Source organism: Podarcis cretensis (genome assembly GCF_951804945.1).
Source record: "Podarcis cretensis genome assembly, chromosome: 5".
In the NCBI taxonomy this organism is placed as follows: domain Eukaryota; kingdom Metazoa; phylum Chordata; class Lepidosauria; order Squamata; family Lacertidae; genus Podarcis; species Podarcis cretensis.
Window position 1 is genome coordinate 24,084,665 of NC_137174.1, and position 25,059 is coordinate 24,109,723.

The window sequence follows — 25,059 nt, forward strand, 5'->3', positions numbered from 1 at the left end:
CGGGGCCCCCCACAGGAACCCACATTGTCTGATGACCTTTAACATTTCCACTGTAGCTGGGAGGGCCGATAGCGTTGCTTCCGTTCTTTGTTACGTGCCATTCCTTTTTCCAAGCTTGAGCTTAAGGAATGGTGCAAAGGGGATTGCAGGAGCAATTTGATTTGAAGTGCAGGGAAGTGTAAGAGCCCCAAGGAAGGAGCCCATGATGATAGCTAAGGTCTTCTTCCTCTGTGGCACCCTAGTGCTGGCGGAGTCAGAGCTGCATTCAAGACACCCTGGGCATCCAGATCACAAGCAGTGGCCCCAGGACCACAAGATGCTAACAGACCCACAGCCATCTTCTTGGCCAGAGGAATATTGGGGGAAGGAACACATCAGAGAAGAAGTCCTCCATCCGGCTGCCACCATTGTGACTGATGATGTGAAGGATTATGATGATGCCAGAGAACATCAACCTCGTCATGAGTAAGTATCGGCCAAAAAGACTTTCTGTGACATCTATGTTGCACCCCATTCATGAGTAGACACATAGAAGGTTGCCCTGAATATGTCAGCTTCACTCAGAATAAGTCACATTCACCAGGGTAAGTGTGTATAGGATTGTATTCATAAGGAAATGATTCTGGAATTAGAAGGATAGTTGGAGATTTTAGATATGCATTCTAGGAAGGGGTGCAGTTTATTCTAGAACGTCACTGGACCACACAGCCATAGATACGGAAGCATCCCATATTTTTAATTATTCTTTTCATCTTATAAGCCTATTAGCAACCAAAAGCAAACAAATGGGTATTAATGGTAGCAAGGGAACGAGATGGTTTGTTTCTGTTCAATGCTTAGACCTAACTTGTGCAAGCACATTAAGTTTTACAGCCATTCACCTACAGTTTAAACACACACACACACACACACACACACACACACACACACAACTGATGAAGAGCTAGCCTTGGCTATTATTTGTAATATTTAGTGAAACTGGAAATGTATTTGTTATAGTGATTTATATTTCACCTTTTACTCAAGGTGGCTCACCGTTTGAAAACAGAAGCAATCAAATTCGGAATAAAGCAAACAAGAAATTATTAAACAGTGTCAGTGTAAAACAGGGCAGAAGAGTTAAATCTTGGAACATTGTTCAGCTAGAATCAATTACTGATATGTCTTTCATGTTGACTTATTCATCAAAATCAATGGGATGTGCCGTGTAATCCTATACATGCCTACTCAGAAGTAAGCCCCTTGGAGTTCAATGGGATTTACTTCCAGACGGGGTTGGTCCACCCATAAAGTGAAATCCCATGGGGCTGCACCCCTATAAGTGCCCTGCCACTGCCACAGAAGGAGAAGCTGCTGTGGCAGCTCCTGGCAAGGTCTTGTGAAATCTCAGGGCTCCCCAGTACATTTCAGAGATGTCCAGGGCATGTAAAGAGGTCCTTAGCTGATGAGATATAAAAACCAATGTAGAAAGCTTAATGAATTTTTCATTGCAATACCTCTTAGTGCAGAGCTGTGCCTGCAGCAGCAGCAGCCGCAGCAACAACAACCCAACTCTTTATATTTACAACTCTGTGCTGCTAATGTTTGGTTCCTTTGCTTTGAAAGTCTCAGTTACCATAGGTAAGCACCCACCTTAGCTGAGAAATGTGGAAAGGGGTGTGTGTTTGTGTCTCTTACCATCTTAGCTTACTGGATCTCCAAAAAACGTGGTCTCCATATTGTGTTCATTGTGCTCCATTGTGCTCTCTTCCTTCTGAGGTATGTTCAACATGGTGCCCCTTCTGGGTTTGCTGAGGGTTTAAGGGTCCCCAGAACATGGGCTCATGGGAGAGGATAGAAAATGGGGCTCTTAATCTCAGGGTTGTGGGTTCCAGTCCCATGTTGGGTGAAAGATGCAGGAGGTGGGACTAGAGATGACTCTTGTGGTCCCGCCTGTTGAGATGTACGGCAGCCCCATATGAAGCACTTGGGAGTCAAGCTGCATTTTAAACAGGGCTTTACTCCAGTTGCAGTCTTGCATCATCATAAAGCAGTCTTCTTACATCCAGGAATCAGCATACACGGGTGGGATTACATACAGGGGAGAAGTCAACCATACCTTTTTATACTAGCTGGCTATAAACCAGTTAGGCAACACCCCGTGTCTCGTGAGGCTGACCCATCACACGATACGGAGTCAGCATTTCCACTTAGCACAGGGTGTTAACTCCTTGATATTCACAACACTCCAACTACGATTCTACCAAGAGGCACAATGCAGCCACTGGTGTGCAGAGAATAAGCGTGCCAAGTTCTGAAGGAGAAATTTAGCGCGTGTGCACACAATCCACACATAGGCTGTGTCCGCACATCATATTAAGCCATAAACTATCGCTTAGCGTGCATGAGTGAAGCGCACCTACTTCGTTCCTCCCCGCTCATTCTGAAAGGAAACAAACCAAGATTTCTGGCTTGGCAGAGATTGTGGTTTGCTTTGGGTCATCTCATGCCCTCGATGAAATGCTAGGGTGTTGGGAATAAAAGCCACAGAGTTTGTAGTTGTTTACCTGAACAGGGCTGGGTCTATAGACAGGCAACCTATTTTTCCTCCTGTTGATTCCTTCTTTGGTAGCTACTTGTTGGCATGTACAGTGGTACCTCAGGTTAAATACTTAATTCGTTCTGGAGGTCCGTTCTTAACCTGAAACTGTTCTTAACCTGAAGCACCACTTTAGCTAATGGGGCCTCCTGCTGCTGCCGCACCACCGGAACACAATTTCTGTTCTCATCCTGAAACAAAGTACTTAACCTGAAGCAACATTTCTGGGTTAACGGAGTCTGTAACCTGAAGCGTATGTAACCTGAAGCGTATGTAACCCGAGGTACCACTGTACATTACTTCTTTTCAGGCTAATACTTCCTCCTCCTTCTCTAGTCAGTCTTTCTTAGCTTGTCCTTGTGTTCCCTTAACCTCATGACTCCATAGTGGGCACCCATGAGCTTGTGCCCAGGATGACGTTTGCAGGAGTTAATAAAAGTTAACTTCCTTTTATTCGTTCAGGCAGCAGTCTTACCAGACTACTTTCTGCACACAGCTGCAGTATGTTTACCAAACTCCAACGAATGATACACACAATGTTTTTTTCAAGTTGGTTGGCCAGGGGTGCCTCAGGACTTAAAAGAAATCCAATTGGAAATCCATAACAATATAAAGCTACCTATTGGTCCATCCCACTGAGCACGGTCTACTCCAAATGGCAGAATAGATCTAAGCCTCCAAGGCACCAGGTAGATATTTCTGGTCCTACTACCTGATATATTTTTACCAGAGAAGCTGAGGGATGAAATGCAGAAGTCTGTGTGCAAAGCATGTACTCTATTGCTGACCAAAGCCCCTTCCTCAAGAACTGCAGCACCAACCTGACTTTCGTTTCCTCTGATGATGTAATGTATGTTACATGCTGCGGTTGTGTTGGTGCTGCAAACCAGAATTATTTTGATGACATTTTGCTTGTTCATGCATGTGATGAGTTGTGAATCATATTGGCTGCTGATCTTTGTTTATCTTCACGGCATGATGAACAGGGCAGTTAGCTGCATTGACATCTAAGTTACCCTGACGGAGCATTTGAGACACTCCCTTCTTAATGCGCCTGGAGTGGCTGACACCTGAGGACTGCAGGGCAGATTCCTTGTGGGGAGATCAGAATCAGTTAACCTCAACTGTAAGGACTCAGCTTCTTCCTTCAACCCATCCGCAACTACAACACAGAAGCCACTCTTTAAAGAGATGCTAGCACCCAGTGTCATGAAACTAGCGCAGACTCAACCCTGAAGGTGCAATTGTTTGTTGAGGCCAAATACTTGGTGACGTGTGACACATGGTTTGAGCTGTTTCTAATTGTTTTATGACAAGTTTCCTTGCACATGCCGGTGCACACACACTCCCTAATCAGAAATGCCCAGGGCATTCTTGGGTTGAAGACTGAAATCGAGAAGGCAGCCAAAGGGGGAAATGTCATAGTAATGAGTGATTTATGTAACCCTCACAGAAACTGGCTACATGCCTGTTCTGGTTACCTCTGGTAACATTTATATGCACTCCTAAATACTGTGCCCTGGAACAATTGGTCATGGAACCAATCAGAAGGGAGGCAGCCCTGGGCTAGATAACCCTCATTGTATCTTCCAGCTCTACAGTTCTATGAGTCTAACACTGGACTTAATCTTACCTGGTGGGACATGTAAGCATTGTTGAACTGGTTGGAAACAGTGAAAAGAGACCAAATTTCTAGACCTTACTCACAAACTAAAAATGAACAAATCACTGGGTCCAAGTGGTGTCTTACCCAAGAGTTCTTAAAAAACTCAAAAGCGAAATTCTCAACCTTCCAAGCAAACCGCACGACTTCTCCCTAAAATTGGCTTCTGCATCTGATGACTAGAAAGTGGACATCAGTTTTTGAAAAGGGATTTGAGAGGGGATCTGGAAAACTACAGACTGGATAGCTTAACGTCTGCTCTGAGAAAACTGGCTGTAAACACTGGACTCCAACTCCCATGAGCCACCATGGACCAAGGTCAAAGATGATGGGAGCTGTCCCAAACCTCTGGCCTGACCTGACGGCAAGTCCCCAGTCCAGAGTCAATCCACGTGTCCAAAGGAAGCACAGTCCCACAGAGATCCTGGAGCAGTTGAACAGACGCAGAACCTCAGCTCTGTTGCCCTTTTATACTTTGAATGCTGATTGCAGCATCTGGGCTTGACGAGGCATGTGGCCCTCACCTGCTCCAAGCCTACTCCAGCTGAGGAATCACAACCCAGAGCTAGCACGCCCCACCTGGCCAGCTAGGGAGCTGGGCTGTGGGCCCTGGCCTGCCTCAGCCCCCTAGAGTGCTGCTGCTCCCTATGCCTCAGAGTCCACTGTGTTAATGGAGACAGGCCCCTCTGGCTCTGGTGATGGGTGCTGCTGCTCTGGTTCCTGTGCACTGACCCCCATCCCCTGTAATCATCTGTCACCCTGTGAGTACTTCCTACATGAACCTCTCCTTCCCCATGAACAGCTTACCCCAGTGTGTCCCAGTCCTGACTACACAACTTGCTGGCATCCTCTTCCTCCTCTCTGTTGTGCTGCCAGTTCATGGCGGGAACTATCATCTAGCAATATCTGGAGGGCAACAGTTTCCAGTTCAGTAGGAAAGAGAGGGCTCTTGTGCCACTCTAAAAACTGGGACCACCAGACAGTGGTGTCTTTGAGGGCGATAGAGAATGGCCATCCTTCACTTCTATGGGGAGAAATTAAGTGCTGCTCTAGGAAATAGCACTGAATTGTGGGGGGAAACATGCCCTGTGTTCTGTAATGAACTTGCTTCTGTGATTACCATCTTTTCTGTTCTGGGATTGATTTTGTATTTCCCTGCCCCTCCTTGCTGTTCCAATTTAGTTCTACTAATTGGAATTCATTGCTTTGATAATTTGTCACAGAAGTGGGAGGCGGTATATAAATTCTCTAAATAAATAAAAGGTACGCACGCGTTCCCTCACGTACACATGCGGCGGTTGTGATGGTCTCTGTGTGGCTTTTGCACATTTTCTAAGTTGAAAGGGCTTTCCATGTTGGAAATGCGCCGTGTCTGAAAAGGCCTCAAGTGTAGGCGTGAGAGGAAACCATTTCAGTTGCCAGATGGAGACATCCGTCGGCTATATATAAATCTATCCCGGCCTTTGGATGTTTTCCCACACAAGGTCATATACAATGTTATACTGTCGGCTGTTGTCTCACAACAGGTGGTTGGTTCAATGTATGTCTGGAGGAGGAGAATCTGCTATTTCAATACATTTTCCGGTATTTTGCGATGGCTTTGTCTAGTTACAAAGAAGATATGGAAAGGAAGTTTGGTGATGTGACTGGATACAAGTTCTAAGATCAGGAAATTTTGGAACTCCCCCCCCCCCTTTTCCTCTAAATCAGAAGTGGCTGTGCAGGCCCCAGATGAGTGTCTAGACACAGTGGTGGGCTGGATGGGAACTAATAAACTGAGCCTGGATCCTGGTGAGGTGGCATCTCCGTGGGTGAGAGGGTCGCAGGTCTGGGAGGTCATGAAATTGCCTCTCTTGAATGGGGCCACACTCTTCCTGAAGGAACTGGTGTGGAGTCTGGGGGTGTTCCTAGATGCAGCACTATCACAGTGTGGCCAATGGTCAGGAATGATGGGAGCTGCAGTTCAACAGCATCTGAGAGGCCCCCAGTTCCCCATCTCTGGAGGTTGGCTCTTGCTCAAAAGAGCAAAATGCTAGAATTGTGTCTTACGATGGTGCATTCTGATGAATTCTGGTGTCATTCATTACTTGTATCTTGGGTCTTATCCAGATGATACATTTTTCAGTTGTGGAAGCTGCATACTTCCTGAAAGACAATGCATTTTGTCACTGGACCGTTGTGGTTTCCGGAATGAGCAATCCTGACATACTTTCACTCTGTTACCTTATTTGGCCCGACTCTTGTCATCAATAGAAACAGGGACTAGCAGGCAGAGGCTGGAACTGGGCAGTGAAAATTGGTGTATTAACCTGAGAATCACATCTAGAAGAAATTTTGCCTGTTCCTTAGAGCCACAGAAGGGGCTGTGCTGGGGGTGATAGCATTCTGAGAAACGGTGTGGTGTCAAGAGGAAACCATCTCTAAGCTTTTGTTCACAGTCTTCCCAGGTGTTTCAACAATGGGGAATAATGGGTTGTAATATGTGCGCTCGAAGGCTTTGGATAGCTGACAATGGAGCGCGCCTCTGGAGATGATTTCAAGTAACACCGAAGTGACCTCTCCGGGGTGCAAACTTGGGCAGTGTGGATGGAGATCCTGGGCTGCCCAGATGACAAGACTTCACTCTTGGCCTCTGTGGTGTGGTCCAAGGAAAAGCAGAGCAATACGTTTGGCACCAGCTTGGCTGCAGGAGTTGCCGGAAAGAGATGTACCAGGCACCATCCAACCGTTTTAGGGAATCCACTCTGAATTTGTGCGGGGTTTACTCCTCAGCCTTTTCTTCTCCCAAAGATGTCCTCCAAGCCAGAGGAGGTTTAGGATCAGTTTTCCTTCTCCTAGACAGGCTACCTTCCCAGGTTGATGAGCCCTGATGATTATGAGGTACCAGCATATCTCACCTGCTTGGGGGAGGGGAGATAAACAGCTGGGGAGTTGGCGCTGAGTCTGAATTTTTATAGCTGATGACATACTTGATGCCACTTTATAAACTAGCATTGGCAGGTTGGTAGCCTGACCCTACTGCAGCTGTGACAGGCCAGGGAGAACATGAACAAATGTGTTTTCATTTTCTCTCTTCTCTCCCCCAGTTCAGTAAAATTCCTTGGGAGGGGGGGTGGAAGATTACAATGCTATATGGGTTTTGAGGGACACAGGTGGCGCTGTGGTCTAAACCACAGAGCCTAGGGCTTGCCGATTGGAAGGTCGGTGGTTCAAATCCCCGCAACGGGGTGAGCTCCCATTATTCGGCCACAGCTCCTGCCCACCTAGCAGTTCGAAAGCACACCAAAAAGTGCAAGTAGATAAATAGGTACTGCTCCGGTGGGAAGGTAAATGGCGTTTCAATGTGCTGCTCTGGTTTGCCAGAAGTGGCTTAGTCATGCTGGCCACATGACCCGGAAGCTGTCTGCAGACAAACGTCAGCTCCCTCGGCCTATAGAGCGAGATGAGTGCCACAACCCCAGAGTTGTCTGTGACTGGACTTAACTGTCAGGGGTCCTTTACCTTTTTATAGGGGTTTTGACAGTGGGTTTTTCAGTTTTGTGTTTGTTGGCCTACACATTCTTGGGCTCGATTTGAATATTGAAAATTGCATAACTGCAGAGCTAGGCTAGGAATGGCTACAGGTCTCCAATAAAGTCACCTCATAGGAAATGGACCTTGGTGTGACCATGGCCTGGTGCTTGTCACTGAGGAGGGAAGTCAGAAGCCATGAAGCAAGATTTATTTCAGGTGCGGCGTTGTTATCACACACTTGCACACAGGCTTCCCTGCTTTCGATAGGCTGGCCAGATCTTTAATATAAGCAGCTTCTCATTTCCGACTGTCATGTTTGGGTGATAAATGGGGGCTGCAGGAACTCTCCTAAGTGCTGGAAGCAGATAAAAGCAGTGCGAAAATCCCCACTGCTCTCCTTCTAGGGAAGCCAGAACAATGCTCAGGCTTAATTGCTTGTTTGCTTTGCTTGGTTGTACCGGAAAACATTTGTAGTTCTAATCAGGCCCCTTTTTCAAACCGTCAAGTTTGCATCAAAAGTGCTAAAAAAACCCCAAACCAAACAAACCCCACCCCTGTCTCAGGTAGAAGAAGAAAAAAACACAGACACTGTGATCTATGTAATCTATCTGTCTGTTGTTATTTTTTCAAAATCTTGCAACATTTAGAGGAAGAAAATCCATCTGGCATTGAGTCCCTTGAACTTCAGCAGGGAATGACTACAAGTCAGAATAAGGCCCAATGCTGTGATGGGGTGAGGGGTGGGGTGCAATTCAGGCAGGGCTTTTTTCAGCCAGAACTCAGTTCCTGCACCTTTCAAGTGGGCTTCGCCATTACAGTAGTACCTCGGGTTAAGTACTTAATTCGTTCTGGAGGTCCGTACTTAACCTGAAACTGTTCTTAACCTGAAGCACCACTTTAGCTAATGGTGCCTCCCGCTGCCACCATGCTGCTGGAGCCCGATTTCTGTTCTTATCTGAAGCGAAGTTCGTAACCTGAAGCACTATTTTTGGGTTAGCGGAGTCTGTAACCTGAAGCGTATGTAACCTGAAGCGTATGTAACCTGAAGCGTATGTAACCTGAAGCGTATGTAACCCAAGGTACCACTGTATAAGAGAAAAAGGGTGGTGTTCATGGTGAGTTCTGGCACCTCTTTCTAGAAAAATAGCAGTGGGTTCAGGGAATGGTGGGCCACTTGAAATAGCTCTGTGGGCCTGATCCAGTTTATAGGCCGTGGGGTTCCTTGCTCCTGGAGTGGGCGGAAATCATCTCCACCTGGAGACAGACAAGGGAGAACTTGACAAGAAAAGCCAAACTGCTGCCATTCTATGGGGTATCGGCCGGTATAACATTGCATGAAACAGGGGTAGCCACACTAAAAGCCCAGCTCTGAGTTGCTGTGGAAATTTGGGGGACACTGAGGAGAAATTCTCTTGCAGAACATATGTAAGGGATAAGGTGGCCTCTCGAGCAACCTGGTCCTTATATGTTTGTTCTGAAACCTTGAACTTGGCTTGGTAACAGATTGTCTACAGGATCTGCCAAAGTGTTATATGCTGGTAGCAGTTTTTCTCCAGAAGTAGCCCCTGTGTTTTGGACGAAAACATATTTAAACAACTGAAGACCTCCTCCTCCTCCTCCTCCTCCTCCTCCTCCTCCTCCTCCTCCTCCTCCTTCTTCCTCTCCCTCTCCCTCTTCCTCTTCCTCGTCTTCACAACTGCCTTCCAAAGCTAAGATTATTTGGCCCTTTGAGATTTATGTTGATTTGGCAAAGGGGCATCGTTGATTGGTGTGATTCCTGAAGGGATGGTTTCAGCCAAGTCATAGAGAGAACAAGCTCTGATGACAGTTGTTTAGAAGGAAACATGGAGTTGTTCAATTATTCTAGACAATGGCTTTGGACTTGCCTGCACAGGGTAGCTAATGTAAGGGAAATCTGAAATCTAAGCTGCAGTTACTACAGCGGACGATCCCTTTGCGTAAAGACGAAACCAAAATGCAAACCACTTTCTGAATTGGCTGTACCTCTTCTGTTGTGGTGGCGATAATGTGAATTAAGTAGGAACAAAAGATGCTTTCAGAAGAGAGAAAACATTTTATCATTGCATTAATCTAGTGCAGGGAAAGTCTTGGAAACATCTCAGAGGATCAAAAATCCATTTTCAGCCTGCCATCTTGTGACCTCAGCTTCCCATAATGCTTCTGAATTGGCGCCTTTGGACTTTGGTCTAATGAGAACGTTTCCCGTTAGGAGACGGTGTCATAAAATGGGTGATCTCATCCAACTACGCTTTCGTAGTAGAGAAACCCCATGAAACCATCACCCCTAGGGCCAGCCAAACGAATGTTGCTGCCTGAGGCAAAGGACAAAATGGAGTCCACCGCCAATCCTGTATCTCACACGCATTTAAAGCCATAGAAAACCTCAAACTCAAGAACTTGAGAGAGCATCTTCTCCCCTATCTACCTCCCCATCTCCCTAGATCAGCAAAGGAAGACCTCATAATGGTCCACGTGTTGGATGAGATATGAGGTGTGGGTCCCTGGGAAAGGGACTTTTCTGTGGTGGCTCCATGTCTATGAAACACTCCTGGCCCAATTCATTCTTTTAGACAAAAGGAAAATATGTACCTCTTCCACCAAGTCATTGGAAGTGGAGCAAGGAGGGTGTGTGTGTGTTTGTGTGTGTGTGTGTGTGTGTATTTGGGTTTTCCATGTATACATCCTCTAACAGTATTTCTCTAACAATTTTCCATATTCCCCCCCCTCCTCCCCTGGACTTCCCTCATATTCCCATTTTGTTTTATTTCCATATTACCCTGTGTGTTTCCCCCCAAAATTTTCCCAATACATATAATCTTACTTTTTGTTATATACAACTGTGTTTGTTTATTCAAACCTGGAGGGTTTGGATCAATGTTATGAGTTTCCCCTTAATGTATTGTTGTTTTATAAGGTCTTAAAATCAATTTGGTATAGTTTTCCTTAAGTTTGTACTTCTTTTGCTTCTGTATACTGCCCTATGACTGTAGGATAAATCAGGACTCATATAAATCTGTGAACAAAAGGAGGTTTGCCTGACACCTTCATTATACACTTTCAGGTGCCAAGCTGAAATATTTCTCTTCAATCAGGCTTTGGGCTGACAAACATCCTATGTCCTTTTATGTTTGGGGAGGGGCATTGTTTTGCTTTGCTATTATTCTTGTTTTCATCATGTGTTTTGTGTTTTTACCTTGTGTTTTTATAATGTGAACCGCCCTGAGATCTACTGATGAAGGGCGCTGCACACATTTAATAACTAATAGTAAAATAATGAATAAAATAATGCAGGTGCCAGGCAAACCTTTCTGGGGAGCACATTCCACAACCAAAGTGCCACCACAAAGAAGACCCTTTCCTGTGTCACCACCGGCCTCTCTCTCTCTCTCTCTCTCTCTCTCTCTCTCTCTCTCTCTGTAATTTATTAAATTTATTAAATTTTCTATTTTACAGTTTAAAATACTCATTTTACATCCTTAAGATATCAGTGACTTCCCTTCTCTTTCCGTGGTTCATTTTACATATCATAAATCCCTGCATATTTTACCAAAACTATACCATTCAGTATTCCATTATTGCATCCATCAAAACTTATTTATACTGTTGAACTTATCTTAATGCCGGCAGCGTTTTCAGCTGTTCACAATTATTTCCCAAATATTCAATAAACATTTTCCAATTTTCTCTAAACATATGTTATTCTTGTTCTCTTATTCTATGTGTTAAGTCTGCAAGTTGTGCATATTCTGTCAACTTAAGTTGCCATTCTTCTTTGTCAGGACCTCACTCGTTTTCCATTTTGGGGCTAACAAAATACGGGCCACAGTTGTAGCATACATAAACAACCTTTTCTGACACCTGGGAATTTCAGTCTGAATTACCCCCAAAAGAAAGGACTCTGGGTTTTTTGGGAGGAAAGTACTTTTCAATGTGCTTAACTTTTGGGTGGATTGTGACCCTTGTTTTCAGGGCTTGCTTTCCTTGGTTTCCTGCCTCAGTGTACTGGTTGCTAAGTTCCTGCTCCTGCAAGAAGTGACCTCAGCCTCCTTTCTCCTGCCTTACGCACTTTCCCATTGTTTCTGCCACTCTGCCTTAAAGCAAAAACTTTCCCATGTATGGTGATTATCAGAGATCAGTTCCCACTGGAAGATATAAAACTGCAGCTAAGTCCAGCCATTCTTTCGTAGCTGCGAGCTCTCTCCACGCCGACAGAAAGCCGCCCAGTTTCAATGCAAATCTGACTACAACAGCTGAGTGAAAAGGTCTCTTGACCTTTCTGAATTGCCTGCATGGCGCTGGTGGCATTGTGTGGAAACATTACATTTTGTGTTGTTGTCTGTTGGCCTGCCTACTTCTCTGGAGAGAGAGGGATATTTATATCAGCAGAATGTCGTTTCTCAAGAGAGCTCATTCGCAACCTGCGTGCCAGCACAGTTCTATGTGCAACAAGATGGGAGGCCCCTCAGCAAACAGCATTTTGCATCATTGCACAGGCCAAGGGCAGCCTTTTCCATGTTTGCACAAATGCCAAAGCATAGAGTCTGCCAACTGTTTGTTTCAAGAAGGTGAGCTTTGGGACCAGTTCACAGCACAGTCTTTACCAACTCCAGGTGTTGTTGAACTACAGCTCCCATCATTCCTGACCATTAAACCATGCTGGCTGGGGCTGATGGGAGTTGGAGTCCAGAACATCTGAAGGGCACCAGGTTTTGAAAGGCTGACCTGTGGATAGAAGAGGAGAGGAGGAGTTTGGATTTGATATCCCGCTTTATCACTACCCTAAGGAGTCTCAAGGACGCAGGTGGCGCTGTGGGTTAAAGCCTCAGCGCCTAGGACTTGCCGATCGAAAGGTCAGCGGTTCGAATCCCTGCGGCGGGGTGCGCTCCCGCTGCTTGGTCCCAGCGCCTGCCAACCTAGCAGTTCGAAAGCACCTCCGGGTGCAAGTAGATAAATAGGGACCGCTTACCAGCGGGAAGGTAAACGGCGTTTCCGTGTGCGGCTCTGGCTTGCCAGAGCAGCGATGTCATGCTGGCCACGTGACCCGGAAGTGTCTCCGGACAGCGCTGGCCCCTGGCCTCTTAAGTGAGATGGGCGCACAACCCCAGAGTCTGTCAAGACTGGCCCGTACGGGCAGGGGTACCTTTACCTTTACCTTAAGGAGTCTCAAAGCATCTAACAATCTCCTTTCCCTTCCTCCCCCACAACACACACTCTGTGAGGTGAGTGGGGCTGAGAGACTTCAGAGAAGTGTGACTAGCCCAAGGTCACCCAGCAGCTGCATGTGGAGGAGCGGAGACGCGAACCCAGGTCCCCAGATCACGAGTCTACCACTCTTAACCACTACACCACACTGGCGCAGGGTAACCAGAAGCAAACCAGGACAGGGGTTTTGTGACTTTAACAGTGCCTTTGAAGAGAGGATTTTTTGCCACGACACACGGGAGAGTGAAACCAACAGAGCAAGCATTTCATTAGCAGCATGATGCACTGATTGGAAAAGCTCCCCCTGTGAAATTCTGCCTGCTGTGCACTCATGAAAGGCACATAGAGGAGGGAATGTGGACCACTAGTACCAAAATGTAGGAGAAACCGACCTACTAGAAATGATAACCAACACATTTAAACTAGCAAGGGGACAAGCAAAGGAGGATGCCTTCAGCCTGGTGTGGCTAGCCTTTATTACGAATACAGCACAACAACACAATGACCTACTCCCCCACCCCAGCATATGACTCAGTATGGTTAATCGGACTCAACAATCTCCCCTCACTCCACATTCAAGCAAACCACACTGCAATCAACCAGAGGCATCCAACCAAGCCAAATGGACCCTCCAATCTCTCACAATGCCAGTATATATACATACACACACACACACACACACACACACACACACACATATATATATATATATATATATATATATGAGACCAACCTTGTGATGCTGACACACAAACCCTGCACAAGCACTACGCAATAGAATGGCAGATCAATATCCCCCATCACTCTCCCCCCTCCTCTTCCCCCACCCCCAATTATATGACAACAGTGTCTCATACCAAATGTAAACAAACTGTGAACGAGACTCTATGAATTGAAAGTGAAGATGCTATATGTACAGTGGTACCTCTGGTTGCGAATGGGATCTGTTCCGGAGGCCCATTCACAACCTGAACAGAATGCAACCCGCATCTGCGGGTCACGATTCGGCGCTTTTGCGCATGTGCATGACGTCATTTTGCGCCTCTGCGCGAGCGGCGAAACCCGGAAGTAACCCTTTCTGGTACTTCCGGGTCGCCATGGGATGCAACCTGAAAATGCACAATCTGAAGCAAACGTAACATGAGGTATGGCTGTACTTTCCTTTGTTTGTTGCACAATACAATCTTTAATAAAAACTGTTATGTTTGCCTGATATAGAGGCCAATGGTAGCTGTTCTCACAATTCCTGCCTGCGTTTCCCTCTTCTCCCCTAGGAACTGGTGCTCGTCTCCGCAGTCCCGCCTGGTCACGTATATTGCTGTTTGCAAGACAGAGAAATATGTAATTAAGTCTCAGCAACCATGTCCAAATGGGACTCCAGATTGCCAGAAGATCATGTAAGGATGACAGCCTCTTTAATGGGGTTTTGTGATAACTTTCAGGCCTTGCCTGCACTATGAATATCCTGGAATTGGGAGACCCCTGTTCCCCTCGCATTGCTATAGTGCCCAGGTTATTTGTTTCTAGAGATGACTAGAGGGAAGAAAGGGCAGGTTGCAAGCTGGATGTGATTCTTAGCCCAAGTCACTTGCACTTCCCCTATATGTGCAGAGGCTGCTAGGATGCTCCTAGAAAAATATCCCAACACTCCTATGAGTCATAAAGAGATCGTTCGAGTTATCCAGAAAGAAGGATGGAAAGAGATCAGAAGTGGGACCTCTCCTCTTGCGTGCATTCCTGAATGCTATGCTTTGCTGCATGTCAGCTCCCTTGAGGATGAGGCATTTTCTACCAGGTTTCTCATGGAAGTCCCCTCCCCCCATAGGCTAGGTTGGTGTCATGGACTGGTTGGATGCAGAGGAATGGCAGGAGGAACCAGCTGGGGAACTACCAAAGGAAGGATCAGAGCCCTTGTGGGACAATGGTGAGGGGTCAGAGGGAGAAGACTGGGAAGAGGTGTCCGAAGCTGGAGGGGCAACAGGGCTTAGTGAGCTGGGAGAGACTGTGGCAGAGAGAAGTTGAGAATCGCAAGTAGAAGCTGATGCAGGTGAGGTGGAGGAGGGGAGGCCAAGAGGCAGTGATGAGTCACGGGTGTCTCCCCCTCCTGCTGTGACAAGCTCCCTTCCTCCCATCTCCCAGAACCAGAAGAGGGCTGAAATGGGCAGAGCAGCAACAGATTGCATGCAGGCACAGTCTCCAATTGCTTTGGGAAAGCCCTGGAGAGGAGGGGACTTAGATGGCTATGGGAAGGCAAGGCGTTTCAGTCTCAGCAACTGTTTACATGGAAGAAGACTGACAGGGACAGAATTGCAGTGCTCATTAAGTCAGTAGTGATCGCGTTTTTGCTAATAAAGCGTAAAATTCTGAATTGTGGGTGATTTACCAACTGGTACACTCTGTGACATGGGACGCAGGTGGCGCTGTGGGTTAAAGCCTCAGCGCCCAGGGCTTGCCGATCGAAAGGTCGGCGGTTCGAATCCCTGCGGCGGGGTGCGCTCCCGCTGCTCGGTCCCAGCGCCTGCCAACCTAGCAGTTCGAAAGCACCTCCGGGTGCAAGTAGATAAATAGGGACCGCTTACCAGCGGGAAGGTAAACGGCGTTTCCGTGTGCGGCTCTGGCTCGCCAGAGCAGCAATGTCACGCTGGCCACGTGACCCGGAAGTGTCTCCGGACAGCGCTGGCCCCTGGCCTCTTGAGTGAGATGGGCGCACAACCCCAGAGTCTGTCAAGACTGGCCCGTATGGGCAGGGGTACCTTTACCTTTACCTTACACTCTGTGACAGTTGGCATATTTCTCTATTAAAAAGCCAGGGTATCAGTATACCCAATTTCATCATCTGAAATTTTGTTTGCCTGCTATCTCTCAAGTGTTTGCTTTCCTACCTCTAGGTACAGAGCAGCTTTGAAGCCAGTTTACCAGATTAAACAAAAAGTCAAGAACATTTTGCATTGGAAATGCTGCCCGGGCTACTTTGGCAAGAACTGTGAACATCACGGTAAGCAAGGCCCTAAGGTGAATAAATGTTAAGGCTGGACACAGCTGTAGGGATATCCCATAAAATATACCGGGGCACTTTATGGGATGCATCTAGTTTGTGCTGGGCATGCACTAGGCTTGTTCAGTCGACCTGGGATGCGGGTGGCGCTGTGGTCTAAACCGCCGAGCCTCGGGCTTGCCGATCCGAAGGTCCGCAGTTCAAATCCCTGCAACAGGGTGAGCTCCCGTTGCTCTGCCCCAGCTCCTGCCAACCTAGCAATTCAAAAGCACACTAGTCCATGTAGACAATTAGGTACCACTGTGGCGGGAAGGTAAATGGTGTTTCCGTGTGCTCTGGCTTCCATCACGGTGTCCTGTTGCGCCAGAAGTGGTTTAGTCAAGTTGGCCACGTGACTCAGAAAAGCTGTCTGTGGACAAACGCTGGCTCCCTCGGCCTGAAAGTGAGATGAGCACCACAACCCCATAGTCGCCTTTGACTGGACTTAGGTGAAGGACCCCTGGATGGTTTTTACCTTTTTTATCCCAAGGCCCCTTGGGTCACCCCCCTTGCAATGTGGAAGTCACTGCAGTGCAGTCTGCTCCTTGCTACACTGCAAAGGTAACAGCAGTGAGTCTTGTTCAGATGGGAGAAGGAAAGGGATGGGCAGAGAATCATAAAATTGGAAGGTACCCCAAGGGTCATCTAGTCCAACCCCTTGCAATGCAGGAATCTCAACTAGATCATCCATGACAGGTGGCCATCCAGCCTCTGCTTAAAGACCTCCGAGGAAGGAGAGTCTACTACTTCCCAAAGGAGTCTGTTCCACTGTCAAACAGCTCTTACCAGCAAAAAGTTCTTCCTAATGTTTAGTCGTAATCTCCTTTCTTGTAACTCGAAGCCATTGGTTCGAGTCCTACCCTCCAGGGCAGGAGAAAGCGAGCTTGCTCCATGTTCCGTGTGGTAGCCCTTTAGATATTTGAAGATGGCTATCCTATCTCCTCTCAGTCTCCTCTTTACCAGGCTAGTATTACCCATTTTGGTTTTTCCCATTTCTCAAATTCAGTTTTGTTGGTGGTGTTATCAAGAAAAATCATACAAATTATCAGCATTTAGTGCAAATTTCTCCTAATAAACACATTTTATGCAGTGTTGACTAATATACATGTTTTCAAGCAGTTACCCCTAATATAATACATATTTTTATGTGATTTCCCCACAAAATATGTGCATTTTCATACACACTTTTCCTGGATACACATCTTTTTGCATTTTTGTCTTCTTCTGGGAGAGTAGGGGGATGAGATTGGCAGAGGTTGGAGAAGTTGGCAAAGTTCCTATTTTTATTTAATTTTTATTTTATTGCATTGACTTTAGCCTATGTGCTTTGGTCTCACTCTGCCCCAACTGCTGCAATATGGGGATAATATTGGCCAACCTTACAGGGCTGTCGTAAGGATTCTCAGAATGATTGTGAAGTGCTCTGAATACTCATAAAGTACTATACTGATGGTACTTATGTTTATTTATATATTAGGTGCTATAATTCTAATTCACCAGCATGTCTGGAAGCAAGAGATTAATGCTAGGGATGCTTTATGAATCCAGACTCTACCTAAATGAAAAGAGTACCCTCCCCCACAGTGCTGAACTGCAAAAAGAGAATCACTGACGTAGCAAACTTAATTTGCAGATCCTAATTTTCTTCCGGTGTCCACCAATCAGCCGGAAAGCTGGGAGGAAGAACAAGAAGAGTTCTCCAGCCAGAGTACGTTTTAATTCAATATATTGTTTCACCATTAGAATAATGCATCCCTTAAACCATTTATCCATCTGCATGACATTTCTTCATAGGATAGAATATTTTTGCAATGTATGGTGTTGGTCTATTCAAGCAAAGCATAGCTGCCTGAATATTATTATTATTATTATTATTATTATTACAGTGCAATCATGTGTGTCTTACTTAGAAGTTAACTTCACTGAGTTCAGTGAGACTTACTCCCAGGTAAGTAAGCATAGGGTTGCAGCCTAACAGAGCTTTGCAAATGGATGAGAAACTAATGGCCCAAATCTCCCTTAAGTTACAATCATACATCTTGTTATGTTAGGTTTAGGTTACATTCTTTCAGGATACGTACCGCGGCGACCTGGAAGTAGCGGAACAGATTATTTCCGGGTTTCGCCGCTCGCGCATGCGCACTCAAAATGACGTCACGTGCATGCGCAGAAGCGGTGAATTGCAATCCGCGCGCGCGCAGGCGCGGGTTGCATTCTGCTCAGGTTGCGAACGCGGCTCCGGAACGGATCCCGTTCGCAACCAGAGGTACCACTGTACTTGAACAATGGGTGTTGTAATGGTTCTCCCTGACATTTCTCCTGGGTCTATAGGGCTGGGGGTGGGGTGGGGGGCAGAGTGGAGCAGGCAACTGTTAGCTGTGTGCAAGGGTGCTCTGCAGTGTTTTCTAATGTTTTCCTCCAATGGTTTCATTTGTTCCTGCCCTTCGTTGTTGGGATCAGGAGATATCGCAGAAGCCCAAGAAAGCCACGAAGCCCTGCTGGAAGATCTGCAGAACGATATTCACCAGGCCACAAGCAACTTGGGAGTCTTACAGAAGGTGCTTCATTATAACGGCAGCAGCACAAGACGAGCAGCGAGCCACAACCAATCAGGTGAGAGCACAGCCACGAAAGGGGGGGCAGAGTTGGGTGCACAAGTCATTGACGGGCAGGACTCTTGACAAACTGGAGTGTGACTAAATGAGGGCACATTGGGAATCTGGAAGCCAAGCCCTATGCAGAATGGTTGGAAGTGTTGTGCGTTTAGCTTGGAGAAGTTTAAGAGGAGGCATTTGTATTTGCAAGTTTTGACATACCCCTTGCACTCATAGTCCTGGCTCCAGCCCAGAACCAGATAACGGGTGTGTTTACTTGTACGTAAAGAAGGATACTTTAAATAGAGCAGCCTAAATGTACGAACTCAGCAGCTGGAAAAAGAGCAGGATATAGTCAAGATGTTCTTACAAGGCAAAGGAGCTGCAACAATAAATCCGGTCTGAGAGCAAGCGCCAAGGTTCAGGAGTCTGAGAATAGCAGCAAGGGTTCAAAGACTGCACGGGAGCTGTGAAGTCGTTCCAGCAAGTTTTGCACCTTGCCACATAGTCTCTTCCTCCTCTTCTGAATCCTTGTCCTCAAGTGCCTTCCACTCCTGGTCTGAATCAAGGGCGCTCAGAGGGAACCATGACACAAAATTACTGGCCGTAAAAATCTGCTTCAAAATCTCCTTCCCCAGCATCAAGCTCACTGTACTGTCTGAGCTTGGATCAGCCTGTTTTTCATGGGTTACTGTGATGATAAAATGGGTGTGTGGATGTGTTGAGCACTTAAGTCACTCTGAGCTCCCTGAAGGAAGGGTGGCAATTAATTGTATTACATAATAATTTGTGAGCTGCTTGCTCTGCCCTTAGTATTACTATTTGCTGGGGGAGTGCTTGAGCTGGCCTGAGTGTTCAGGATTGGATGAGCTATGAGTCCATCATTGGCATCTAATGATTATTATTAATTGTATTTATTAGTCGTGTTTTTCACAAAAAAGCAGCCCAAGATGACGTACAAAATAGTATAAGCGTAAAAACCAATTATAAGAAACCAGAACAGAATAAAAACCTAGAATCACTTACGTCCCATCCAAGTAAGAGGCCACAGATATATAAAACCCTCCAACTTAGGGCTGCAGTTTCCAAATTGACGTCAAAGGCAGCCGCACAATTCTAAAGGAATAACTGCTCATGTTACCTTATATTGTTTTTATTTGTATTTCAGAAGTACAGGAGCAATTCCTCCAGCAAACACTCTTTCCCCATGTGCAGAGTTTCTTGAAGGAGAATTTCGACCCAGTCTGGGCAAGCTTCAATAAAAGTCTACAGGATCTTTCTGCTGCCGTGAAAAATCTCTCAAAGAACGTCGAGGCCAATCGGAAAAGTATAGAGAGGTTCCAAGAAAGCACCGTGCCCAAGAAAGATTTTCAGGAGTTGGGAACGAAGTTTGAATCCAAGGTTCAAGCCAACATTTTGAGAGTGGACCATGTGAAGAGAGAAATAGAGAATCATTTACACTCGCAGCACGCAGCCTTACACTACAATCTCACCATGATCAAAGCGGACACTGATCTGAAGCTCAAGAGACACCAAAAGACCCAACACTTCTATTTGTCAGCCTTAAACAGCAGCCTGACAGACATGAGACAGCAGCAAAACAAGCTTGAAGATGAGCTCAAGACTCTGAATAGAAATTTAGCAGTATACCCAATACAACTTGGCAGCCAAAACGAGGCATTTATTGAGAGGGACATTCAGATCCTCAATGAGACCCTGGCAGCGCATGCACAGCAGCTGACCAAAATTTTTGATGAGTCTGATGAAGACTACACAGAACTAACCGATTCCATTGCGAACTTGAAAGCCACCTTGAAGCACGACCTGGAGGAGTTCAGAGTTGATTTAATAGAGAAGAGTCTTATAATAGAGGAATACAGGGATGATCTGGAAAGGAAGATTCTTGCTCTCAACAACACTCTGTCCAATATTGAAGACAGCCACTGGGATCTAGAGATGTCTCTGAAAGCATGTCATTGCGAAACACCATCTTCACATGTTGTTACAGAAGATGTAGTGAACATCACTCAGGTCAACAGAGAAGAAATAAAGCAACTTGAGGCACACTTAAAGGATCTTAATGCAGCTTTCCCTATTATACACCAGGTTCTAGAAAGCCAACAGAAGCAGAGTCAAAAGCTGGAAGGTGGCATGTCCCTCCTCAATTCTCATACAGAAAAGCTGTCTGACAATATTGGCATCCTGGAAAAAAATGATGAGAAGATGCACGGGCATATCAAATATCTCAACAGCTCTTTTAACTCTTTGTTGTTTGATGCAATGAGACATGAGCTAGCACTAAAGGCCTTGCTTGGAGAAGAAAACATGGATATCTTGTTGGAAGAGGACTCAAGTCCTATAGAATTATCCATAGAGCAGCTTCAAAAGACTATCAGGCTAATCTCTGACGAACTCAAGGAGCAAAATTTTACACTGGAATATCTTATGAAGGCAATTCACTCTTTGGAGATAATGGATCATGGAGACAACCCCAATGTCCATATATCTCTTAAGCATCCTATGTTGGAAAGGAAAACAGAGGACACAGCGCAGGAGGTTACCACCCAACGCAGTGGAGTGGAACACATGGAGCCAAACCATGAAGCTGCCATGGAGGATGCTCTGGATAACCCAGCGTATCACGATATTATGACTCTGAAGAAAGAGATTGGGCACCTCAGCAGGGAGATGCATAAATACAAGTTGCAGAGGGATGGTGCCAATTTCTGCTGTAATTACACCATAGCCAGCCTAGTGGAACCACTCAGTGGCTCAGTGGAAAATTTGAGGGAAGACCTTGTGTCAGCCCAGCAAATCCTTGAAGAGCACCTGCAGATCTTTCAAAAGCTGTTTGGAAGCAACAAGGAATTAGCCGCTGCAAATGTAAGCTTGGATGTCACAAAGATTCAGTCGCTGGTGGGCAGGAGGATGAGGAAGCAGCTTCAAGAGGGGCAAAAAATGAGAGACAAGAAAGAAGCCAGCAGTCGTAGAGAAGGTACCTTAAACGGAAGAAACAAGATACATGCAGAGATCCTGGAGACAGGTACGTTTCTTCCATCAATCCCTTATAATAACCTCATCATGATTTACCCACCTGAGGCTCTCTAGATGTTTTGGACATCAGGCCCAGCCAGCTTGGGGAAGGTTATCATATTTCAAATATTTCTTAACCACCCTCCATCAAAATGTTCCAGGGAGATGCAAAACGAGTCTAAATATTTCACTGACAGTGGTACCTAGGTTGTCGAACGGCTTGGCTCCCAAACAAATTAGCTCCCAAACGCCGCAAACCCGGAAGGAAGTGTTCCGGTTTGCAAACATTTTTTCGAAGCCGAACTTCCAATTGAGTGCAGGAAGCTCCTGCAGCCAATCGGAAGCCCCGTCTTGGTTTTCGAATGGTTCTGGGAGTCGGACTCCCGGAATGGATTAAGTTTGACATCCAAGGTCCCACTGTACTTATAATAGTATTTATATACTGCCCTCTCGCAAAACATCAGGGTGGTGCACAACACCATAGAAATATCTAAAAGCAATTTGATGCAATTGTTGAAATGGTTGGGTACGCAAGGGGCAGCATAAAGGAAGTCTCCAAGAGATGCCTGCTGAGTCTCTGCTGGAAGGGTGTTCTACAGCATGGGAAGGCCTGGTTAGAAAAGAACTAGTTCACACCCATGAACAGCTGCTGCCAGTCAGATTAGGCAGTTGTGGGCTTGGCCAAGGGCAGGGAGCCCTGGGACCCTCCATGTGCTGCTGGACTCCAGCTCCTATCAGCCCCAGCCAGCATGGCCAATTGTCAGGAATGATGAGAGTTGGAGTCTAGCAACATACAATGGGCCAAAGATTCCCCCATCCCTGGCAGACAAATAACCTGACCTAGCATAAGGCAACTTCTTAAATTTCAATTGCATTAAAGCATATGATATTGTTGTTGATTATGATGATAATACCCCACCCATCTGGCTGAGTTGCCCCAGCCACTTTGGGCAGCTTCATGTCCACAGGAACTTCTAGATCTATTTCATATTTCTTCTCCACTCATATTCTGAACTATTGATCAGGAAGCTTCTGGACTCCATCAAGCCAGTCCTGTCAATAAGTACAGAAGAGAACATTTAGTCCGCTACGCTCTGAATTTTGACGGAACACGTCCTAACAAAAGCACAAGAGCCATTATAATGCCAGCACTTTCTGAAGCTTAGCATCAAATGAGTGTTTTCAATTTAAACCAGAGTTTGCTTGGAGTGTGGAAAGTAGGTAATCCATTGCACAGAAAGAAAACAAGTATTTAAAAGTTGTTGAAATTCCCTCTTCTATAGGAGTGCCACTTTTGCCATGCCACATGCTGACAAAACTCTGCCACAAAATTCAATGGGATTTATAAATGGCTTACAGGGGTGGGTTTGCATGGAACAAAAAGGCACATAAGATATTGTCAGTAAGTTTCACAAATGGGGGCAAGGATAATACTGAGTATTTTAAAGTCTTACCCTATCCAAATGAACCTGTTTCCACTTGAATTGTTTTGAACTACTGTATTTCCTGAAAGGGCGGCATGGGTGCCGTGAGACGGCCAATTATGTAAAACGGTGAAGAAAATAACTCGGGGAGTTTGTGCTAAAGAGGCACAGAACTCAACAGTGGTTTCTTGAATTAGTTTGCTCGTTGAATTACAGTGTAGCTCCATCTCCTGGCAGAACAGTGCTTTTGTTTTGTTTTCTCTGAGCTGTAGTCTAGAAAGGTGTGTTTCTCCCTTCTCTTTACCTAGTGGTAGCTATAACAAATGTACACTAAGAGCCCCCCCCCAAAAAAAAAACCATTATCCTGTCATAGTTGCCAACAGTGTGCCATGGAATATGTAGTTTTTCCCTTTACAGAAGCCCTTAGAGCAACTACCGCTCCCGTAAGCCCAAACACCTAGTCATGGAGGGAAAGAAAAATACCTCCACTCTTGCCTCCTCAAACATTCCCTTTTTGCCTCATCAGAGTACCTGGCAAAAGGGGGAATGTGGGGCAGGGGCGGCTTTGTAATGTTAGGAGGTGGCAGTGGCTAATCCAGGAATTATCCAGCTGTACTCAATATCCAAGCAGGGAATAGTTTGTGGAAATGGAAGACTTATCTCATTTTTGAGATGGAAGCTCACTTCAACACCCGGCCAGGGAGACACTTGAAAGCATCTTGCCTGGTAAATTGGAAATGTTCTGGGACTTTGGATAATTGTACCCACTGTATGTAAACTCTCCCTCTCCCCCATCTAGGTACATATGTGGCCTTTTATGTGAAGTATTCGGAAGCCAGAGGAGAGCTGAGCCTCAACGGAACATATCTCAATTATGGAGGGGGTTATTTCCCTGAACACGGCTACTTCAAGTCTCCTCATACTGGGGTTTACCTTGTTGCCATCAGCGTGGAGCTTGCACCAGGACCTGCCTTGGGGCAACTGGTCTTCAGCAACCGGCAAAGAATGACGCTCATCGACACCAAAAAGAGAAAGGCAAGTGGAGGCTCTCTGGCTACTTTTGCACTTGTGGAGCTCAAGAAGGGTGAGCTCATGTGGTTTGAACTGGTGCAGGGCACTGGAGCGAAGCAAAACCCAGCTGGATTAAGCATGGCTGGATTTCTGATATTCAAAACTTGAAAAATAAAAGGTCCCAAATTCATAAATTATACTTTGCTATACACACACGGCTAACCTGTACTAGCCCAAAGACGGCGAGTTTTGCTGTGTGCACTTTTAAATGTAGTCCCAGCCCTTGATTTGCCTCAGTGCTGCTTCCTAGAAATAGTTCAGTCGTTGCTTAGCGGTGTCACAAATGAAGAAATGGAGTTTGTATGTTGCAAAGGCTTTTTGAAAGATGTTGGGCAAGGATGGGTCACTTGTGGCCTTCAGCTGCTGCTGGACTCCCAACTTTTCTTGGCCCTAGCCATCATCAGTCAGGGATTATGGGAAATATCAGGAAGCCCCAGGTTTTCCCTGCTCCATCCCTTTGATAGTTTATCATGCATTTGATTCTATTCTTCCTCAGACTAAAAATACTCTCTTGTCTTATATCCAGCGGAGAATGAACATTCTTATAAACAAGTTTCCAGCGGAAAATCAATCATTTCAAGATTTATTTTTTTATTAAAAAATCCAGGACAGGGCAGGCCCTCCTACATAAAAAAAAATGGCATGACGCCATTTTGTTGTGCTATCGATATCAGAAATCACGCAGGAGGGACTTTCAGATAACAAAATGAGGCATTTCTATTCCTAAAATGTTATGAAATTATGGTGTCTATACTTACGAGAACTGTATCACTTTGCGTACATTCTCAATAAATACTCTTTGTTTTGTACACTTGGCTGTAGTTTTGCTTTGCACATTTTAATAGTTCAAGTGTAGGAATCATAAAACTTCCACTGATAAGCATTTAACCCAGTTTCAAGTAGATGTGCAAATACTGGACATCAAA

General features: G+C 45.8%; 1 protein-coding gene across 1 annotated transcript; it reads left to right on the top strand.

The window, feature by feature from the left end:
• Positions 1-24,942, top strand: MMRN2 (multimerin 2). The gene is made up of 7 exons (XM_079975608.1): positions 1-465; positions 14,252-14,374; positions 15,866-15,972; positions 17,645-17,719; positions 18,472-18,624; positions 19,774-21,648; positions 23,862-24,942. Exons 1-7 carry the CDS (start codon positions 203-205, stop codon positions 24,239-24,241), a joined length of 2,976 nt encoding a protein of 991 aa, XP_079831734.1. The 5' UTR covers positions 1-202; the 3' UTR covers positions 24,242-24,942.
• The last annotated feature ends 117 nt before the right edge of the window (positions 24,943-25,059 follow it).

Bases quoted from the DNA above. Each gene is read 5' to 3' on its own strand.
- MMRN2 (XM_079975608.1), top strand. From the start codon at position 203: ATGATGATAGCTAAGGTCTTCTTCCTCTGTGGCACCCTAGTGCTGGCG. The intron at 14,375-15,865 runs GTAAGGATGACA...TCCTACCTCTAG, and splicing joins CCAGATTGCCAGAAGATCAT to GTACAGAGCAGCTTTGAAGC. The intron at 21,649-23,861 runs GTACGTTTCTTC...TCCCCCATCTAG, and splicing joins TGCAGAGATCCTGGAGACAG to GTACATATGTGGCCTTTTAT.